At 48.0% G+C, this 18,776-nt stretch overlaps 9 protein-coding genes and 1 non-coding gene across 10 annotated transcripts; 3 read left to right on the forward strand and 7 right to left on the reverse strand. All coding sequences in view use genetic code 12, as the record gives it.

Annotated features, from left to right (window-relative positions):
* Window positions 1-1,440: 1,440 nt before the first annotated feature.
* On the reverse strand, window positions 1,441-3,786 carry FOL1 (trifunctional dihydropteroate synthetase/dihydrohydroxymethylpterin pyrophosphokinase/dihydroneopterin aldolase; the record flags this gene model as incomplete). The annotated part of the gene is made up of 1 exon (XM_002616099.1): window positions 1,441-3,786. The coding sequence occupies one exon, from the start codon at window positions 3,784-3,786 to the stop codon at window positions 1,441-1,443; it is 2,346 nt and encodes a 781-aa protein (XP_002616145.1).
* Window positions 3,787-4,277: 491 nt separating this feature from the next.
* Window positions 4,278-5,342, reverse strand: FOB63_002844 (uncharacterized protein; the record flags this gene model as incomplete). Its single annotated transcript, XM_002616098.1, has 1 exon — window positions 4,278-5,342. One exon carries the CDS (start codon window positions 5,340-5,342, stop codon window positions 4,278-4,280), a length of 1,065 nt encoding a protein of 354 aa, XP_002616144.1.
* A 1,688-nt stretch (window positions 5,343-7,030) lies between these two features.
* Window positions 7,031-8,206, forward strand: PHO4 (phosphate-sensing transcription factor; the record flags this gene model as incomplete). The annotated part of the gene is made up of 1 exon (XM_002616097.2): window positions 7,031-8,206. One exon carries the CDS (start codon window positions 7,031-7,033, stop codon window positions 8,204-8,206), a length of 1,176 nt encoding a protein of 391 aa, XP_002616143.2.
* Window positions 8,207-8,711: 505 nt separating this feature from the next.
* On the forward strand, window positions 8,712-8,785 carry FOB63_005570. The gene has a single exon. It is a non-coding gene; the product is annotated as a tRNA-Val (tRNA).
* A 298-nt stretch (window positions 8,786-9,083) lies between these two features.
* On the reverse strand, window positions 9,084-10,181 carry FOB63_002846 (uncharacterized protein; the record flags this gene model as incomplete). Its single annotated transcript, XM_002616094.2, has 1 exon — window positions 9,084-10,181. One exon carries the CDS (start codon window positions 10,179-10,181, stop codon window positions 9,084-9,086), a length of 1,098 nt encoding a protein of 365 aa, XP_002616140.2.
* Window positions 10,182-10,938: 757 nt separating this feature from the next.
* Window positions 10,939-11,343, reverse strand: FOB63_002847 (uncharacterized protein; the record flags this gene model as incomplete). Its single annotated transcript, XM_002616093.2, has 1 exon — window positions 10,939-11,343. The coding sequence occupies one exon, from the start codon at window positions 11,341-11,343 to the stop codon at window positions 10,939-10,941; it is 405 nt and encodes a 134-aa protein (XP_002616139.1).
* Window positions 11,344-11,737: 394 nt separating this feature from the next.
* FOB63_002848 (DNA-directed RNA polymerase III subunit) lies at window positions 11,738-12,328 on the forward strand (the record flags this gene model as incomplete). Its single annotated transcript, XM_002616092.2, has 1 exon — window positions 11,738-12,328. One exon carries the CDS (start codon window positions 11,738-11,740, stop codon window positions 12,326-12,328), a length of 591 nt encoding a protein of 196 aa, XP_002616138.2.
* Window positions 12,329-12,960: 632 nt separating this feature from the next.
* Window positions 12,961-14,283, reverse strand: RPT1 (proteasome regulatory particle base subunit; the record flags this gene model as incomplete). The annotated part of the gene is made up of 1 exon (XM_002616090.2): window positions 12,961-14,283. One exon carries the CDS (start codon window positions 14,281-14,283, stop codon window positions 12,961-12,963), a length of 1,323 nt encoding a protein of 440 aa, XP_002616136.1.
* Window positions 14,284-15,410: 1,127 nt separating this feature from the next.
* FOB63_002850 (Zn(II)2Cys6 transcription factor) lies at window positions 15,411-17,219 on the reverse strand (the record flags this gene model as incomplete). The annotated part of the gene is made up of 1 exon (XM_002616089.2): window positions 15,411-17,219. The coding sequence occupies one exon, from the start codon at window positions 17,217-17,219 to the stop codon at window positions 15,411-15,413; it is 1,809 nt and encodes a 602-aa protein (XP_002616135.2).
* A 630-nt stretch (window positions 17,220-17,849) lies between these two features.
* Window positions 17,850-18,572, reverse strand: FOB63_002851 (mitochondrial 54S ribosomal protein mL67; the record flags this gene model as incomplete). The annotated part of the gene is made up of 1 exon (XM_002616088.2): window positions 17,850-18,572. One exon carries the CDS (start codon window positions 18,570-18,572, stop codon window positions 17,850-17,852), a length of 723 nt encoding a protein of 240 aa, XP_002616134.1.
* Between the last annotated feature and the right edge of the window lie 204 nt (window positions 18,573-18,776).

An 18,776-nucleotide genomic window follows, 5' to 3' on the forward strand; every position in this document is an offset into this window, starting at 1 on the left:
AACGCTACGGCCTAGAAGTCAAGATGTTGATGTAAAAGTTACGTCAAAGTATATAGTTTCTTTTTTTGTCTCAGATGGAACAAGGCTAAATCTTTGGCTGGAAAATGAGAAGCCTGCGAGAATGAGGAAGTCCATGGGCTGGCTGCGAGCCAAATGTTCAATAACGGGAGAATTCTTTAAGGATTAGAATAGTTGTAGAAGTAAGAATCTTTGTAGAAGTAAGAGTTATGTATCGAAGATTTAAGAATTGTTGCATCTGGAGAATAAATTATTGTATCGAAAGAATAAATTACTGTATCGAAAGACGTAAGAATCATTGTATCAAGAAGTAGGAATTATGTATCGAAGAATTGAGAATGTTGCATCAAAAGAATAGATTATGGTATTGAATAAATTACCTTTCGAAAGACTTAAGAATCATTGCATCAGAAGTAACAATTATGAATTGAAAGCAAATAGAATTAAGTATCGAAAAGACTAAAAATTATGTTTCGAAAGCATCAAGAATTAATATATCGAAAAATAAGAATTACCGTATTGAAAGAATTAAAACTCATTGTATCAAGAAGTAAGAATTATGCATCGAAACTAAGTACATACAAGTCAAAGATCACGGTTACGTATTTAGAAGAACTTAAGCACATACAGATAAATGCAAGCACATATTCTCTGTTGAAGAACGTGTTTTCGTGTCTAGATATGTGAATATGCTGACTCAGGAAAGTAGTAAGTAGCTTTTTGTTCAATATTCCAATCGACACATTGAAAAGACGTGAGCCCTAGAATCAGCCAGAAGCTGTCCCAACAAATTACCAGACAAATGCATCTGTATGTACTTTTCCTCTGATGAATATGTTCCGATGGCTCTTTTCACACCCATGCTAATTAAAATAGAGAGCTACCTTCCACACGAGTAAAGAGGTCACTTCGACGTCCATTCATCAGATAGAATAAACCTTGGAACTCTTATCGAGGTTATTCATTATCAACAGCAGACCATTCGATTATGGCGGGATTCGTTAAATGCCACATTTCTGTCTCATGTGGTCTATTTCTTGATTCTGTCTGGTTTACTTCGCGACATAAAGGGCCAAACCGCTACTCTCGCATTATTGACACTTATCTACCTCATTCTTCTGTGCTTGCAGATTTCTGCTTGCTGGCTTATAAGTTTTCGGCCCGTCACTTCTACAGTACTGATGAGACTACTAGTCCACATGAATTAAATTTAGGAGGATAGAATAAACCAGAAGTTCCAGATAAACGCAGATTAAACACAGACTAAGTTCCAGATTAAACGCAGCTTAAGTTCCAGATAAACGCAGATTAGTTCCAGATTAAACCCAGATGACACTAGAACTTAGATTAGACGCCAGGATAACCTGCAAAAGGGCGGACAGGCTGCAAAAACAAGGCCATGGCGCCACTGGGCAAGGCGCCCTAGTGCACGCCGCGGAAAATGGCGTCCGCCGTCTGCGCTGCCTCGCGCGCCGCCCGCACGTCGTGCACGCGAACAACGTCTGCGCCCTGTTGCACGCTGGCCACGACAGCAGCGGCCGAGGCCACGACACGTTCGTCGGCGCGCGAAGTGCCCGTGATCTCGCCCAAGAACTTCTTGCGGCTTGTGCCCAAAAGAACAGGCATGCCTTGGAAAGACGTGTACCGGTTTGCATTGGTATCGAGCTGGGCGTACTGCTTGAGACGCAGCGCGTGGCGCAAAAGCGAAAGGTTCTGTTGGGTGTTTTTGGCAAAGCCCACGCCCGGGTCAAGAATCATCTGCCATTTGCGCACGCCCCGCGCTTCGGCCGCACAAACCTGCCGCGCTAGTTCGCGGCACACACCTTGCACCACCGCGCGGTCTGTCTCGGGCAATGCCTCTTGCGCGCCGATCCAGTACTCGACCAAATTGTCGTCCCCCGAATATGAATAGTCTGTGAGCTTCGCCATGGTGGCGGGCGTTCCACGAGAGTGCGAGAGAACGTAGCCGCAGCCTGACAGCGCCACCACGTCGAAAATGGCCGCGTCGTGTGTGCCCATCAGAACATCGTTGATGATATCGGCACCTTCCGCAAGCGCAGCCTGTGCCACACCGGCACGGTATGTGTCAATGGACAAAAGGACCGAGTCCAAGTCGCGCGCGGCGCGAATCGACCGCACCACACGAACCACACGGCGTGTTTCTTCGTCGGCTGAAGGCTGCGTGCTGCCGGGCCGCGTGGAGCACCCGCCCACATCGATGATCGTGGCGCCTTGTTCCACCATTCCACGTGCCACCGCCTGGATCTCGGCTTCCGTCAAGTCGCAGTGCATGCCGCCGTCGCTGAACGAGTCCGGCGTGGCGTTGAAAATGGCCATGATGTGCGTTGCCCGTTGCGGCCCAAGGCGGAGACTGCGCTCTCCAGATCCCGGCACTACTTGCTCGAGCACCGGCGATTCTTGTAAGGCCGAATCAGCAGGCGTGGCACGCAACTTGGCCCAGTGATCATGCACCGGCTCCGCAGTGACAGGATGCACAAAATCGGGCGGGAGAAGCTCGCAGAGCGGCGCAAGCACAAACGTGCGCAGGAGCATGGCACGGTGCGGCACAATCAAGTCTTGTGTGTTGACACACGCCTTGCCGTAGAGCACAATGTCCAAGTCGATGGTGCGTGGACCGTTGTCAACAACCTTGACCCGAGAAAGCTCGTTGTACTCGATATGCTTGAGCGCTGAGAGCACATCGTGCGGTGCCATGTCGCGAACCACCACTCTGGCAACGCCGTTATAGAAATCTGACTGGGCCGTGACGTACATGGGCTTGGAGACATATAGCGCCAGCACAGCGTCCACATGCATCTGGGGATGATCATTAATAAGTTGCAACGCACGTGCGATGTTGGCAGTAGGACTGCCCTCGTTGGAACCAAAGGCAACATACACCGTATGCTGTCCCGAAAACGATGTGGGAGAAGTTACCGGAAGATCGAACGGCGTGGTGCTAATCGCATCCGCGGCAGATTTTGCTCCATACGGAGACTCGGGTGATTCAAGGCCAGTCTTCAGCATGTCCGCAAAGTCCGCCCGCGTGTATTTTCCAGAGACGCCAACGCTGTCGGTGTATACGATGGCATTGGGTTTGGCCACACGGACTGCAGCCCAGTTGGTTTCTGGAGCAAACAGTAGAACCCACTGCGCACATGCCTTGATAAGCGCTTCGACAGTCTTGAAATTGGTTCTCTCGAGGAACAGATGCAATCCTTCCGAAATGCGAGATACATCCAAGTGCCCTTTGACACCCATGTCCACATCCACAACGACGTACTGTTTGGCCTCGCGTTCGAAAGTAAAGACACCGATCAATGCCAATGCACGCAAGCCTTCAATACGATAAACCCCCTCAACAGGGAAGCTGCTCGAGTTTTCTTTAGCATCTGTGTTGGCCTCTGACTCTATTATGCTTGAGGAGTAGCTTACAACAGAACGTATGTCCAACTTTGGAGCGGCAACCTTAAGATTCACGGCTGAGCACGCGGCACGCTCATCTGCTAGTTCGCTCATAAGAGCCTGTCCAAGGCCGCCGAGCGAGTGGAAATTACGCTGATGTGTGCTGGTGAGATAGCGTGCTATCTTGTTTGAGATGACTGCGTAGTTCAACGAAAAGTGAAGATCATCTGCGTCCAGAGCCTGGGCAAAGTCAGTACTAAACGTCACATCGATAACTATGGGTTGCGGAACAGGCTTCTGCCAGTGGTCATGGCCAACGATGGCTGTACCTTGAAGGCCAGAGATGTGCACCTTATCAGACATTCGACGGAGTTGTGCGGAAAAGGATCTGGGATGAAAGAGACCACTGTTGCGGGTACAGTTGAATTGAGCAAGGGGAAAGGAAGGTCTGACAGAAGGGCGTATGGATTGAGTAAGAGCCGGCGAATACGCCTGTGAGCGGAGAAACGAACGCAACGTGATGGATGCGGGGTTTGACTGGACGAGGGCGGTGGAGCGAAAAATTTGTCGCGAATCAAAGAGTGGTGCGGCGCGGTGCAAATTGGTAGAAAGATAAGAAACAGAAGAAGATGGAGATTGAGTTGGGTCAATAAGTCACAGAGACAACAAACGGTCGCATATACGGGGAGAAATATCTGCTTTCCTAATTTTTCCTATTCCTTCTTCTATTTGTGAAAGCTAGTGTGGCCCTTGGACAGACCTCTGAATAACTTATGACTCTTGCTCGCTTTGGGAGAAGTGCGTTAAGGCGCGCATATACATCTGAAGTCGCCGTCACTGCATTCGCGCCCCATCTAAGAATTCGTCTGCGGGCTTTCTTCTTGCTCTGGCATAAAAGCCATCTCGCCAAAATCCAAGTCGTCCACTAGGTCTTCGTGATCCGCAACATGGCAACCGTAATCGCCGGTGCGCCGCATCAATGCCTCTGCATCTTCCTTCAGTAGTGCCATGTCTTCCATCACGAGGCGTAAGATGATCTCGTTGGCCAAGACATAGGTGCAGAACATGTCGGGCGACCAGTACAAGATGGTTTTGTTAGTGGAGCGGGCCAAATCTGCAGCGAAGCGCGAATGCACGAGCGTAGCGATAAACAGCTGGCGCTTCAACCCATAAAAACCGCCTACAAACTTGTCCCAGCCTATATCCCACCGCTCGGCCAGCGTCATTTGGGCGTGTCGCAGTCGGCGCCGCTGGTCAAGGGCAAGTGTGTAATAAAATGAGAGCTCTTCATCGCCCGCGAGAATGCGAGGCACTAGGTCGAGGTGGTGTTCGACGCGCGCCTTGAGGGTCTTTTTACTGCGGGGTAGCGGGAAGTGCGCGCCACGGTACTTTTCTTGCACAGCAGGCGAAGGTCGCAGCGCGAAGTCGCCCGATAAAAGTTGGGCGAGCGATGTGCCCGGTTGCGGCGGTTCAGTGGGCTTTGGGGACACAGCTGCGGCGCCATTGGCTTGACCTTTTTCAATGACACCACTGTTTTGGGTGCTGTTTCCACCGTTTCGGGCACTGTTTCCACCGTTTCGGGTGTTTCCACTGTTTCGGGTGTTTCCACTGTTTTGGGCACCATCCGCTTCCGATACGCCTTTTTCTATAGTGGACGACAACGTGGCTCGACCGTCGTGCGCTTCTGTCTGGCTCTCAGAGGACTCATCCCTTTTGTCTGACTCGGAAGCAGTCAGCCCTAGCAAGCGGTCCAACCGATCGAAATCAGGCACATTCTTGCTTCGGGCACCTTTTGCAAGCGACACCGTGATGAGCGACTCGCTTTTTTCCTTCTTGTAGATATATGGCTTCTTTTTGCGGGGTCGGCTCGCGGCCGCTAGAACCGCTGCTGCCAGCTTGGATTGGGCCTTCTTTTCCATGATGATAGTGTTTGAGTGTGCAGATGGTTAGTTGTGCGCATCGCCAGAAGACGCGGCACTTGTTGATGCGACGAGAGGAAGCCGATAAGAACCAAAACATTGTAAACAGGAAAAGAAAAGAGTAAATGACAATCTGTTGCATGCTATAGTCCATGGCGAAGAAAACAGTACATGATATTCTGTTTCATGCATGGCGAATTGATGAAAGTGACCATTGGCATGCGACAATTTGTTGCCTAGAGGCAGACCCTCATACATTTGTGGCCGGAACTGAAGTTGTATTTACGTACCGTACAATTTTTTAAGGAGCAGCCACGCTAATGAGCGATTCAGACGTGGATGCAAGAGGTCATTGAATACAAGAGTTGAATGCATTCAAGAGATGACATTTAATATTAGCGTCACACCGGGCGCAACTCGCTGGTAGATGCATAATAGAACCGTTCGGCGTACCAGTGTTGAAGTTTGGACGATGAACGGGTCAGCAATTTAACGTTTCGGCGAACGTTGAAGTTTACCGATAACGTTGATTTACGACAACCGTTGGGCTTATAACCGTTGGCTTATAACCGTTGGGCTTATAACCGTTGGGCTTATAACCGTTGAGTGCTGCGGACCGCCGAATCCTGGATCCTGCGAACCGTGGCGCCTTCGGGCCGCTGAGACTGACAATCTACCTCAGAGACTCCAAGCACCAGCAGATAAACGAGTAACGACGTTGAGATTCTGACTGACTATTCTGAAAACTATTCTGACAACTATTCTGACATCTATTCTGACCGACTGAAACTCTGACCGACTGAAACTCTACTGTATAGCGCGGACAAGGCAACCGAGTCAAACGTCAAATCGCCGTGGGCCGACCGCGACCGCACCACATCGAATTTCCATCGAAGTCTCTACTGCTACCCTGGCCACCAGACCATCCCGCATCCACTCGACCTGTGCCTACCCACGCCTACTAACTCAACTACTGGCCCATAACAGCAGCCGAAACACTTCTGGCCTCCCGGATTTCCCACTGCCAGCCCGGCCTGACGGCACTTTTCATTTTCGGCCGACTGGTGAGCCGCACAACAAATTGCGTGGGCCTGAAATTGACGTGCGGCTATGCTCCTGGTGCATGTGCGCCACTAAGAAAAGTGCCCACAACAGCGGTCTGGGCCAAGATTCCCTCACAAAAAAATAAAAAAGAAAAAGCCACAGACACCCGAATCTTTTCCCGAATGACAAATGGACTCCTGCTTCTCTTCACGTCAACGCTGGAGCCCGGAAATAGGCCCTAGTCATATCCGTGCAGCCTGCACCTGGCCTTGGGGCCCTGAGACTATCTGCACGCGCGTCTGTTGCCCACGTGGGCATCGGTAACACTTTCGATCGTGAGATCAGTCGCCCGATTGGTTTCTTACACTTGTGGTAACTTTTCACTTCCGCTTCCCCTTCACTTCTTCCTCCAGCTAGTTGGCGCCTGATTTATTTCGCGTCATTTCCGGCGGCCAGCCCTGAGATTCAATTCAATTCAGTTCAATTTAATTCGCCCGCTTGCCCTCGCAACGAGTCTCCTACAGCCCCAGAGCCCCAGAAGTTCCCATTAATAGCCGAGAGACACGTCTGGAATAAAGGAAAAAAAAAGAAAAGCTCCCAACAAAGCCTGAAACACGAGCAAAGCCCATTTGAACTCTTTCTCCATGTCATCAATGGACGACTGGTCATCATACTCCCCTCGCGTGCGGCTGCCCCCGAAGCCCAGCCCAGCTTTCGCCGACCCGTTTTTGCTCGACCAGCTCGACCACAACTTGGTCTCCCAGGAGAACATTTCGGGAAACGGCACGCATTTGGGCGGCCATATCTCGACCCTCGGCACTGGCACGCTCGATGCCGACTTCAACTTGGACGCCATGGAATTTGTCGTGGACGACTTGGCTCCGACGTCCAAGGCGTTCCCGCCCCTGAACTTCCCGCAAAACACCCCTGCGCTCGGACCGCGTGCGCCATCTTTCCAGTCGCCCATTTTGCCGGGCCAAAACGAGAAACTGTACAACAAGGAGCACTTGTACCACACACAGCGACGCCGCGACAAGCACGCACAAAATACGCCTTTGCAGCTGCCAGCTATGACGCCGGGCGATCTGCAGGTGGGCGCTGCTCGGCCCCAATTTGTTGCCCCTGCGGCCTTTGAGCCCTTGACTCTGCCGGCGCTTGATGCTGCCGACCGCCGGCGCCTGCTGCTGGCCACCTTCGGCCACGACGAACCGGCAGGCACCAAGAGACGTACTCCACACCTGACACCAATCCTCCCGCCCAAACCACGGCGCTCGCCGTCCTTGCGCAAAGTTCCGCAGTTTGAACAATTGCCTGAGCCAGGCCAGAGTGCGCCCGGAAGTGCGCCAGACAGCTCAACCGCACAGGGCGACGGCGACTCAATGTTGCCGCCACGCAATGTGCCAAGGCAGCAGCTGGTTGGTGAAGACGCCCCTACACTCATGGGTTTCACTATGAACAGATTGGCAGAACTGCAGAGTGCCTCATCACCCAGCCCTTCGCCTGCGCTTGGGCCTCGGAAACTGGACGCCGGTTCGCGTGGCGAGTCCTCGCTGGCAGAAACTTCACCGGTGCTTATGGCGGACGGTACGCGGCGCGAGAAGCCCGCAACCAAGAAGGCTACACATAAATTGGCTGAGCAAGGTCGGCGCAATCGGATGAACCAGGCGGTTCACGAGCTCTCCAAGTTAATCCCTCCCGCGTACCACGGCCTGGTGCTGATTCCGTCAAAAGCAACCACAGTAGAGTTGGCTTCTGTTTACATTCGAGATTTACTCCGCGAAATGGACGAGTTGTCGAAACAAGTGGAGAAAAAGAAATAGGGCAGCCGGACTCTAATAACATAACGAGGATACGTACATACTAATGACAACATACTGCTGCTGCAGCACAGTGAGATCAACAAGCTAGCCGAAGAGCTATCAAAAACTATTTATTTCGTCCACAAGAACCATTGCATGAGGTCACCATGTGCGATTTTTTGAGGGCAGAAGTCATATCGAAACATAAAAGAAGTCGAAAACCTTGAGACGCTATTTAATCAATTCATGGGACTTTGTATATGGAGCGTAGACAGATCAGTCTCTCAAATTTGCACTAATATATAGACATATGGAGATATATATAATAGAACATTATTCAACTTTTTCATGTAGTAAAATTTTTCCCTAGCAGAAAAAATCAAGGAGAAAAATTAGCGAGACTGAAAAGACGCATATGTTTAGATTACTCCCTTTCAACTTGGACCTATCCTAGAGTTTCCTACTCATTAGGAAAAACGCCTGATAAGTAGGTGATATTGTACTGTATGAAAAATCATTATAAATTGGTTTCGTGGTCTAGTTGGTTATGGCATCTGCTTAACACGCAGAACGTCCCCAGTTCGATCCTGGGCGAAATCAATTTTTTTTGTCTTCACCTTATCGTTATTTCTTCAGTTATAGTTTTCCAAAGTTTCTATGCCTCTAAGCCCCATTGACACGCAATAGCTGATTAAGACAATTTCTAGAAATTATTTTCTTGTCCATGTTCAATTAAAAGGTTAAAATTAATCTTGGCGACAACAGAAAAAGTGTGATTAAAAGCCGTGTCTACATGGATAAGAATGTCAACGCTTACATCACTGTATGTCAATGATTTTCTTCATAGGCCAAATGTTGTTTTCATGAAAATACACATTCGCCAGATTTACTATATACATCACTTATCCTTGGGCAAACCTTTTGGATTTGAAGACTTCAAAGACTTCACGTAGTTGGTAGCAGACTTCAAGTCTTTTTGGGCCTCTTGTGCCCCGAGCTTCCATTGGTAAAACACACCATGTTTTGCCCGAAGCTCCTTCTTCTTTTTCCTCACCTCTCGGTTGACAATGCCAATCTGCTCATCGTACGGAATACCGGCCTCAGCCTCGGCGATCGTTTCTTTTCCAAACAACAAGTCAAACACACGGCCGTCAGACCAGAAAAATCCTTTTCTGTCGACGATCCACGTGCGTTTCTTGCTGATTTCTTTCAACACGAAGAAGAAAAGCGACTTGTCAGCAGTGCCGTAGAAACCCTTTCCTGTCCAAACACGAGCCTTGTGTTTTCTGGCCAAGTCATGCAAAGGAACAGTAATCACCGGAGTGGGTCTTCCAGGAATCAACGAGTAGGACGTGAACTGAATGTGTTCCACTGGACCTGGAAGATACCACATTCTGCGGATAAGACGGGTGGGGAAGGTTCCGATCTGGTAGGCCATGAACAAAGCAATCGCTCCCAAAGACGAGTATGTGAGCAAAGACTTGGCAAACTGTCTTTTCTTGAGGGGCTCCGCCAACTCTTCCTCATTCTCTTCATAGTCCTTATTGGCCTGGTACCAGGCAAACTCCAACAAAACAAGACCGTACACGGCAAAGACAATGGCACAGCAGAAACAGGCCAAGAAGTAGAGCCGATGCGGCTCGGCCTCGTAGATAAGCTCGGGCTTCTTTTTGTTCTTCAAAATCTGAATCACCTGGCGAAACGACAAGTTCGGGCCCACCCGCGGCACGCCCGGCCGAGGCAAGAGCGTAGGCACGTTTTCCTTGGCCAACGGGAACTTCGGCACCCGATCCTTCATTGTGTTTGTGTGGGCAGCTTCTCCAGGGATATGCTGTTTCAAATGTTTCCACTCACCTTGCGAAGGCAAGTTCTTTTTCGGATCAACGTTTTGAGGCAAGTTGGAGTTGAAGCGGGCTCCGAGCCAGAAAGCCGGCATCCGGGCCGAGAAAACTTGGGCACGCACCGGTTTTCCTAGCGCTAGTCGGGCAAGAATCATAGTGGTGGTTGGAGATGAAAACAGCGCGAATGTGAAGGTGTACTTCTTACAAGAACCTGGAAAATAGAAAACGTAAGGAAATGAAAAAACAAAGAAAAAAAATATTAGGAGGTATTTGTGTTTGAAGCAGAAAAAAGATGAATATCAGAGAGACACTGACAGAAAAAAATGAAATAGTTATTTGTAGTGTTGCTTAATTCCTTGAATCCTATGAATGCGAAGAAATTCAATGCTTGATGGTTCATGTTCTGGTGCTACTAGTCATTATCAATGAAGTAGTGGAATATCTGACGAACTTTATGGAGTTGGTAGCTTTATAAAAACAGACAAAAAGAAATTCGATCTACGAAACTCGATCTACGAAACTCGATCTACAGTACGATTAATATACTCTTCATCTTCTGCAATTTTCGTATCAAATAGATCGTTATTAGCTTCTGTCCTTTAATGTGGAATTAACATTAAATTGATTTACCCTTGAAAGTAGTTATCTATAGGTTTAAACTGTTCTTGAGAGATACATTATGTTAGAATGTACCAGGTATTTCTCTGAGCATCCACCTAATTGAAAATAATCTGTGTCGAGGTTGAATATCTATGGCCCCACATATTACACGTCAGCTCCATTGGCACATTTTCAAGCATCCAAACAACCCACATGACACTTCAGCGTTGGAAGCAACGGAAATCTAGAATTCAATTCTTTCGGCGTTTGGTTCATTAATTAAAGTCAATGCACTTGTCTGGATCTCAGCCCCTATCGTGGCTTTGATTCCGCCCTTTTCAACTGAACCGGCCGTTGCCCAACATATTTGCCGTTCATCTCCTTGAATGCTTTTAGGTAGTCCTCGGAAGTTGCAAACGAAACAAAACCAAAGCCCTTGTTCTTGCCCGTTTTCTTATCTAGAGGCACACTGGCTTTGCTAAGACTGCTATATTTGGAAAACGCAGCCAAAAGAACATCCTCGGTCGCTTCAGGGCCCAAGTTGCCCACGAAAAGTCGAAAATGCTTCGGATTCCATTTCACGGCAGGTGCCCGAGCCACACTCAGAGCGCTGCCATGTAGAAAAGATTCGGGCCGTTTTCCAGCGGCAAGGCGGCGGTCAGACGACTTGGCTGTGTAGATTTTCTTCTTCTTGACAATGTCTGGTTTGGTGGACATTGATAATTGTGAGGAGATGAATCGAACAACAGATATAGCCAAAAGAAAAATATCGAATGGTGATGGAGGTTTAATTGGCAAACAGACAAGTTAGACAGGCCAATATTTGGATGAGTCTATGTTGGAATGATTTGTATCAGGATGAGTTATTATGACTTTATATGAGCATAGGTTATATATCAGGATGAGTTCAGTATATGCGCATTGCGACAAGATAATACACTAACGCATGCTGTTTTAATCTAAAATACTTGTAAGCCGTAGCAGAAGTCTGCCGTTCGAAAATTGGAGAATCCAGGCGAGATGATTCTTGTCACGGCATTCCTACTATCTCAATGTCAGGTACAACCTGTCTCAGTCTCATTATGAAGGAAATCTCATCGCACTCCAACACATGTTCATTCTTTCCGAGTTATCTGACTTGATCCGAGTCCCGCCTCTGTCGTTCAACATCCCTGTTCATCATGTTCTAAAAGACGAGCTCCACAAGAAATACTCGAACAAGGTGATTTCCAACTTGGGCTTGGCCGTTTCTGTGTGGGACATTAGTGACATCAAAGATGGGCTTCTCAAACCGGGCGACGGCGGAGCCTATGTGGAAGTGCGGTTCCGGATCATCGTGTGGAAGCCTTTTGTTGGCGAAATCTTGACTGGCTGGGTTGCCGACTGCTCGGTAGAGGGAATCAAGGTTCGCATGGGGTTTTTCGACGATATTTTCATTCCCAAAGACTACATCTTCGAAAGCTGCACGTTCTCGCCCGCAGAGAAGGCGTGGGTGTGGCAGATGGACGAGGAAACAAAGTTGTACATCGATGTGAACGAGAAGATCCGCTTCCGGGTCGAGGAAGAGGTGTTTGTCAATGTCAAGCCAAAGACAAGTTCCGAGGCTTTAGGGCTTGAAGAACAAACGAACAAGGCTCCTCCATATGCGTTGATAGCATCGTGCCAGACTGACGGAATGGGCTGTGTGTCTTGGTGGGACTGATAGTTAAAGAAGTTGTTTAGACCATCGAAACGACAGGAGAAGAGAAGATGAAAAGAAGATCGAAACACCACTCGATCTTTGTGTGAACCAAGCATATAAACTGTATTATAGAATAATGATTTACCGCTGTAGGGAAGCCGTTAAGACGAATTAATGGTCAAATTGCCTAAGAATGAACAGAATGAACAGAATGAACAGAATGAACAGAATGAACAGAATGAACAAAATGAACAGAATGAACAGAATGAACAGAATGAACAAAATGAACAGGATATTCCATTGAAGAATCCTGAAGAATACAACGTAGAAAATATCAAATATGGCCAGAAATAGACAAATATGAAACTAGAACACCCAAATGTCCGCTCATGAATGATTTAGTATGTAATAGGTCTATTATGATCATTTCTTTCCAAATGTAGTTGTCGTTTAATAAGCACGTAGATTTTATTTTCCAACTGGTCAATATAGCCATGCTAGAATCACCAAACACCAAACTGGCAACAGTATTCCGATTTCTCTACAATACACCTGCCCTACAATACACCTATTACATAAACAATCTATAATTCCGGCCTGGCATATGGCCAACTACAATAATCACACAGGAGTAAATTAGTACTATATCTCGGCTAGTTGTATTGCATGTACTGCAGTGTTGAGCTGAACTTCAAGTTACCCTTGATCACCTTATCCACGGCCTGCAAGAAATCTTTCTCGGAAGCCACCTTTCTTCTGGCACGAATGGCAAACATGCCTGCCTCCGTACACACAGAGCGCAACTCTGCACCAGTGGCGTTCGGGCACAAGCGCGAGATCAACTCCCACCGGATGTCCTTCTCACAACTCATGGTTTTCGCGTGGATGCGGAAGATGTTGGCACGGCCTTCCAAGTCGGGCAAGGAGAACTCGACTTTCCGGTCGATTCTGCCGGGACGCAACAACGCCGGGTCTAAAGTGTTGGGTCTGTTGGTGGCGAACATCACCTTGATGTTACCACGGGGGTCGAATCCGTCCAACTGCGTGATCAACTCCAACATGGTGCGCTGCACCTCGTTGTCGCCGCCGGCACCGTCGTCAAAACGGGCTCCGCCAATGGCGTCCACCTCGTCAAAGAAAATGATGCACGCCTTTTTCGTGCGAGCCATTTCGAACAACTCGCGCACCATACGGGCGCCTTCTCCCACATACTTCTGGACGAGCTCGGAGCCAATGACACGGATAAACGTCGCGTCGGTTCTGTTGGCCACGGCACGTGCGCAAAGCGTTTTGCCTGTGCCCGGAGGCCCGTACAAAAGAATGCCCTTGGGCGGGTCAATGCCCAACTTGACAAAACGCTCCGGTGCGAGAAGCGGGAGCTCCACCACCTCACGCAACTTCTCGATCTGCTCTTTGCAGCCGCCAATGTCGCCGTAAGTGACGTCGGGCTTCTCCTCAACGGTCATCATCGTCACGGACGGGTCGATCCGAGGCGGCAAGGGAAGCTGGATCTCGTACTTTTGTCTGTCCACACCCACACGCATGCCCTCCTCAATATCGGTGGGCGACACGCGCTCGCCCAAGCCAACCACAAACTTGGCAATCTGCTTGATGTTGATCACGTACTTGCTCTTGTTGTCGGCGTTGGCAAGCAACCCCAGCTGCGCCGAACTGGTGGCCTCGATGATTTTCGTACACCGAGCCACCTGGAGCGGCTGCTCTTGCGACATGCGCTGCTTGTCGCCCATGACGTCCCAGAGATGCGGCGCCGACAACCCGGTGTCCGACTCGGTCACGCCAATGTTCTCTTTGATTCTGTCCTCAATGTCTTTGAGATCTGCCTCAATCAGCTTGAGCTGGCGTGCGTACGGCGCAGCGCCATATGTCTTGAGCACCTGGATGTCGCCCTCGCTGAGCGGAACGACATTGTCTGTTTCTTCTTCTGGCGGCACGTACTTGTCCCAATCTTTAGCCATTGGAAGAGTAGTTGTAGTTGCCACCGCGGGAGTGCAGGAAGTCAAGTAGTGGAAACAGTGGTGCGAAAAGCTGGTGCGAAAAGGTGAAAGACTGGGATGAAGATAGGGATGTGAAGAGTCAAACGAGTGGAAACAATAAAACAGGCTGACGAGGATTCTTTAGAGATTATTCAATGATTGGAGCGGTTGAATTTATGGTTTCGTTGTGCGGTTGGATTTATCACTGTTTCGTTGTGGCTGATATGCCATGGGCACAGGTTTATGCAGGTCCGAGCCAAAGCAAGCGTTCAAGTGGATTCGAGCGCGGACTTTTAGCCGGAAAGTTTCTTAAACATGGGGACAGAAAATAACCAGGTACCACGTAGCTTCTTGAAGAGGATAAGTGAATGGAGTCTGAATGGCGTAGAATTGGATGATTTAGAAAAGCAAGTGGGCAAGCTTACAATTATTGATGATTAGGAAAGATTTAGATGGAGATGATTATGGAAAATAGATGAAGACTAAATGGCTATGAAGATTAGATAAAGACTAGATGACTATGAAGATTAGATGAAGACTAGATGACTATGAATATAAGATGAAGGTTATTGTTAGACTATTGGTGAAGATTATTAGAAGATTGTCCTGAAGTTTATTTATCGGAACAACTAGCTAACTTCCTAGAAACATCGATGTTTCGTTGCGATTTGAAAGCGACATATGAACGCTACCTTCCGTATGATTCTTTGAATTCGGTCCGTTACTTTCGTCCGGTGACAGATTCTTTCGTCAGTTTGACCATATGAAAAGAATGGATCAGAAAAGCCGAACTCGTAAGTCGATCGCAAAAAGAAGTAAGCTTATAAAATCCGTAGCCATTTTTGAATGGTTCTTTCGGCTGATTTTGTTCGAGTTTGCTTGCTAACTTCAAAAGTTTTGCTCTGAAACCTTATTGCAATGCTCGAATAAAATCAACTACAATTACATATTCCCAAACTTCTTTGTTTGCCTCGTATTCTGTGACATGATAAGAATCATGAATATGGGTATTCTCAGCCAAAAGTTGTTGTGATCTAAACATGTTCGCCAAGCTTGTTGTATATGTTTCCTGCTTCTCCGTTGTCTATGCTATCCTAATTACCTATACCCTATTGCGATGTAATCATATCTTTGACTTCGTCAGCCAACTTTCCAAAAAACTCGTCTGAAGCTCCATTGGATCCCATTAGCTTTATGCTTAAGCCGCTTAAAAATGAGACGTAGTTTTTTAGCTTTCCAATATAATGTTGGGGCACAGAGTTGCTGTTTATCAAAAGTTTGAGCAAATTGATCATAAGTTGGATATTGCTGTTGAATTCAGCTAATTTCACCAGCAGGATATCCTTTTTAGTGAAAGTCCGTACGAGCCATTCTAAGTTGTAAGAAATAACCTTGAAGAGCTTCTGAAACCAAAATAACGAATAGAGAGATGTTCCAACAGAGCCCTTTTTGTCTGAGGTGGTAAGGAGTAAACTGAAGGAATTGGACAAGAATTGAAGGGTAAACTGCGACGATTCCGTCGATGAAATTTGGTCAAGCTCAATCAGCAAGAAATAGTAGTCAAGATTGATCAAGCCAATGAAATTGGGGAGAAGATGCAGATCGGCATATTCGGAGTGAACAATCAGCAGAAATTCTACTCGCCATTTTTCTAGATCAGACGAAAACGAGTAAAGTGCAGCTTCTGTGGCTTCGGCCAAACCAAGACGCAAGTGGAGCATCCGGTCTTGTAACTGGTACATCACAAGACTCTGTTTCATGAGGCGAGCCAACGGTTCCGCTTCGCCCTCAACTAAACTATCCGAGAAATCGTCGGAAACTGTAATGAGTTTTGTAGGGATGAACTGGCTCGGCTTTCCGAGCAAGAGGGAAAGCTCTTTGTCCAAATTGTAAATGGTCCAGAAACTTCGTTTATCCGTACACTTGCTGCTTCCATTGAAGTCTGTGAGATAAATGATGAGACGGTTGAGGAACCCCACTATGTTCCATGCCAAGCGGACATTGCTGACGTTTATAGCATAAACAGCCAAGAGAATGAGCAAATGTGCAGTGGGCAAATCTTCCTTTGAACTGAAATCGTAGCTGATCATGTCCACAATGGACTCGATTAGAGAATCGCTGAAGTACGCCAGAAAGTGACGGGTGTCGTTGTTAGCGTCGTAAATGATGCAGCCAACGGAGAGAACAAGGTAAACGTCCAAGTTGACGAACGTTTCCAGCACAAACGACAACTCGCTGCATTTCTTCATCATGCCGGGCATATTAAGAAACGGGTATTTCCACTCGTAGTTGGCGAAAAACGTGTGCATGAACGCAGAGGGCAAGTTTTCGTCTGGAATCGCCTTCACCACCAAGTATTCTTCGTGCAAGTTCTGCTTCGAGCCGTTTCGGAACGCCGAGCTCAAGAGTTTCCGGTTGAGAGACTTCACGGGTCTCAGACCTGCTCGAGCATTACCGTCTGGCGTATTTCGACTCTGTATGTCCACTGTGCTGGGGAGATCTATATTATGGAACTGTTCATCGCCCTGGCGTTTCGAATCCTGGTTCTGCGCAGCATGCACCAAAGAGGCAATGGAGATGGAGTTCTGGCCGCTTTTACCTTCGCCATCTTTTTCACCAAGCTCTTTTCTCGGCCGTTTTTTCACCCGCTCCACATACTCGCAGTCTGCGCCCGTTTTCAGGCAATACGAACAGACGGGCTTGTCTCGGGAGCAGCGTTTTTTGAGTTTGTAGCATCGAGAGCAGTTGAAAAGACTATGGGACGCCAGTTCGTCGTGGCCCAGCAGATGTTTCGTCTTTTGGCGGGCGGCGGAGTTGATGCGGAATTTCGACGTGACCATGCCGTTGCCGATGTCTCTGTTGTAGTAGAGGTCCATCGTCGAACCCACGGCCATTTCTGAGTTTTCTTCTGTCACCATAACTGAAAGAAAAAAAGTCCGACAGCGGGGCCGATGTTCGTTTCTGGTAATTTCCTGTAGCTACCTCCGTCCGCACTATAAGCCTAAATAGGATGCTTTGTCACCAGACCTTTGACGTCAAGAATAATCCGGTCTTTCAATGTTCTTATAGCATTTACGGCTTGACACTCCAACCGTTGAGACAAATTGACTGCTACGGCTTATAAATGGGGATTTTCACTTTTGTTCAAATATTGCGATGCTAAATGTAAAATCTTCAACCACCTGATTAAGTAATCACAGGGCGGATTGGCCACATTTAGACTTTGGAACTGGACGGAGCTTGTCAACACTACTAGACTTGTATGATGCGTAACAATAGCCTTAATTTAACCACCCCTAAATGTTTGAGAACTAAGCTGAAGACATTTTGAAATGTTAGTACTGAGCAATACATCGACGCACACTAAAGTTGATAAATGGAAATTGTGGAAGCATCGTATTCCCATGTAATACTTGACAAACACATAAGCTTCACTTTTGATAGTGTAGAGAACTGGTTTGTTTATCGCCCAGTTGGAATTTTCAACTCTTCAGAGACATGTGCCAGTCTGGTCTTTTGCGCTATCCAATTTACTATGTACAGATGATCTATGCTACAACCTCAGCGGCCTCTTGCTCGGCCAGTTCCTCCTGCGCCCGCAACTTGGCAAACTCGGCCAAGGCCATTTCTCTCATTTCGTCCAACATCACGCTCTGGAACTTTGGCGAAAAGGCCGGCAACGAATCGTGCTCAACCAAGTCTGCTCTCCAGTGCTCGTCTTCGCCCTTTCTCCACATGGACTCCCAAAATGCCTTTGTGTTTTCCAACTCGAACTCGTCAATGACATGGGCCAAGTCTGCAATGGCCTCCTGGGCATGTGTAGGTCTGTATTGGCCCGAATACCATGTGTTTCCTTCGTCGTCCTTCTTTCTCATGGCTTTTGCTTCTTTCTTCAAATGGATATCTCTGGCTTCTCTCAAGTGCACCAAGCCATTGTAGGCCGCCACAGCATACTCGTAACTGCCAAAGTTCACCACACACATGATTCTCCACAAATCGCTTCTTCTGCTGGGTTTTCTGTTCTCCCAGTTCGGTCTGAGAAACTGCGCGTCGATCTGGTCCTGGTGGAACCCGGGCACCTGCGAGTACAAGACCTGGCCCGAAAACAAGTTCTTGAACATGAAAACTTGCGGCGCCAAGTTCAACCGGGCAAGGTCTTCCTCGGACTTGTATCCTTGGGCAAGACGAGCGCCCAACACCTTACGAGCTTTCAACTGCTCGAGGAGGTGTTTCCTCATCTTTTTCTCTGCTCTCAAGCGCATGATCGGCATTTTGGCGCTGGTAGTTGAAAGATGTCAAGAGAAGTCGCTATCTTTGGAGTCGAAAATTTTCTTGAGGGAAGATCACGTGCGCGCCCATACTACAAAGCACCAACATCAAGAGGGTCGAAAAGGAGGAAGAAGAAGGAGAAGGGGCCGAGAAGGGGCTGGGAGAAGCTTAATTTGATTTTCTAGTTTTTAGATTTAGCTCTTTCC

The sequence above is a fragment of the Clavispora lusitaniae genome (assembly GCF_014636115.1).
Source record: "Clavispora lusitaniae strain FDAARGOS_655 chromosome Unknown tig00000078_pilon, whole genome shotgun sequence".
NCBI classification, from domain to species: domain Eukaryota; kingdom Fungi; phylum Ascomycota; class Pichiomycetes; order Serinales; family Metschnikowiaceae; genus Clavispora; species Clavispora lusitaniae.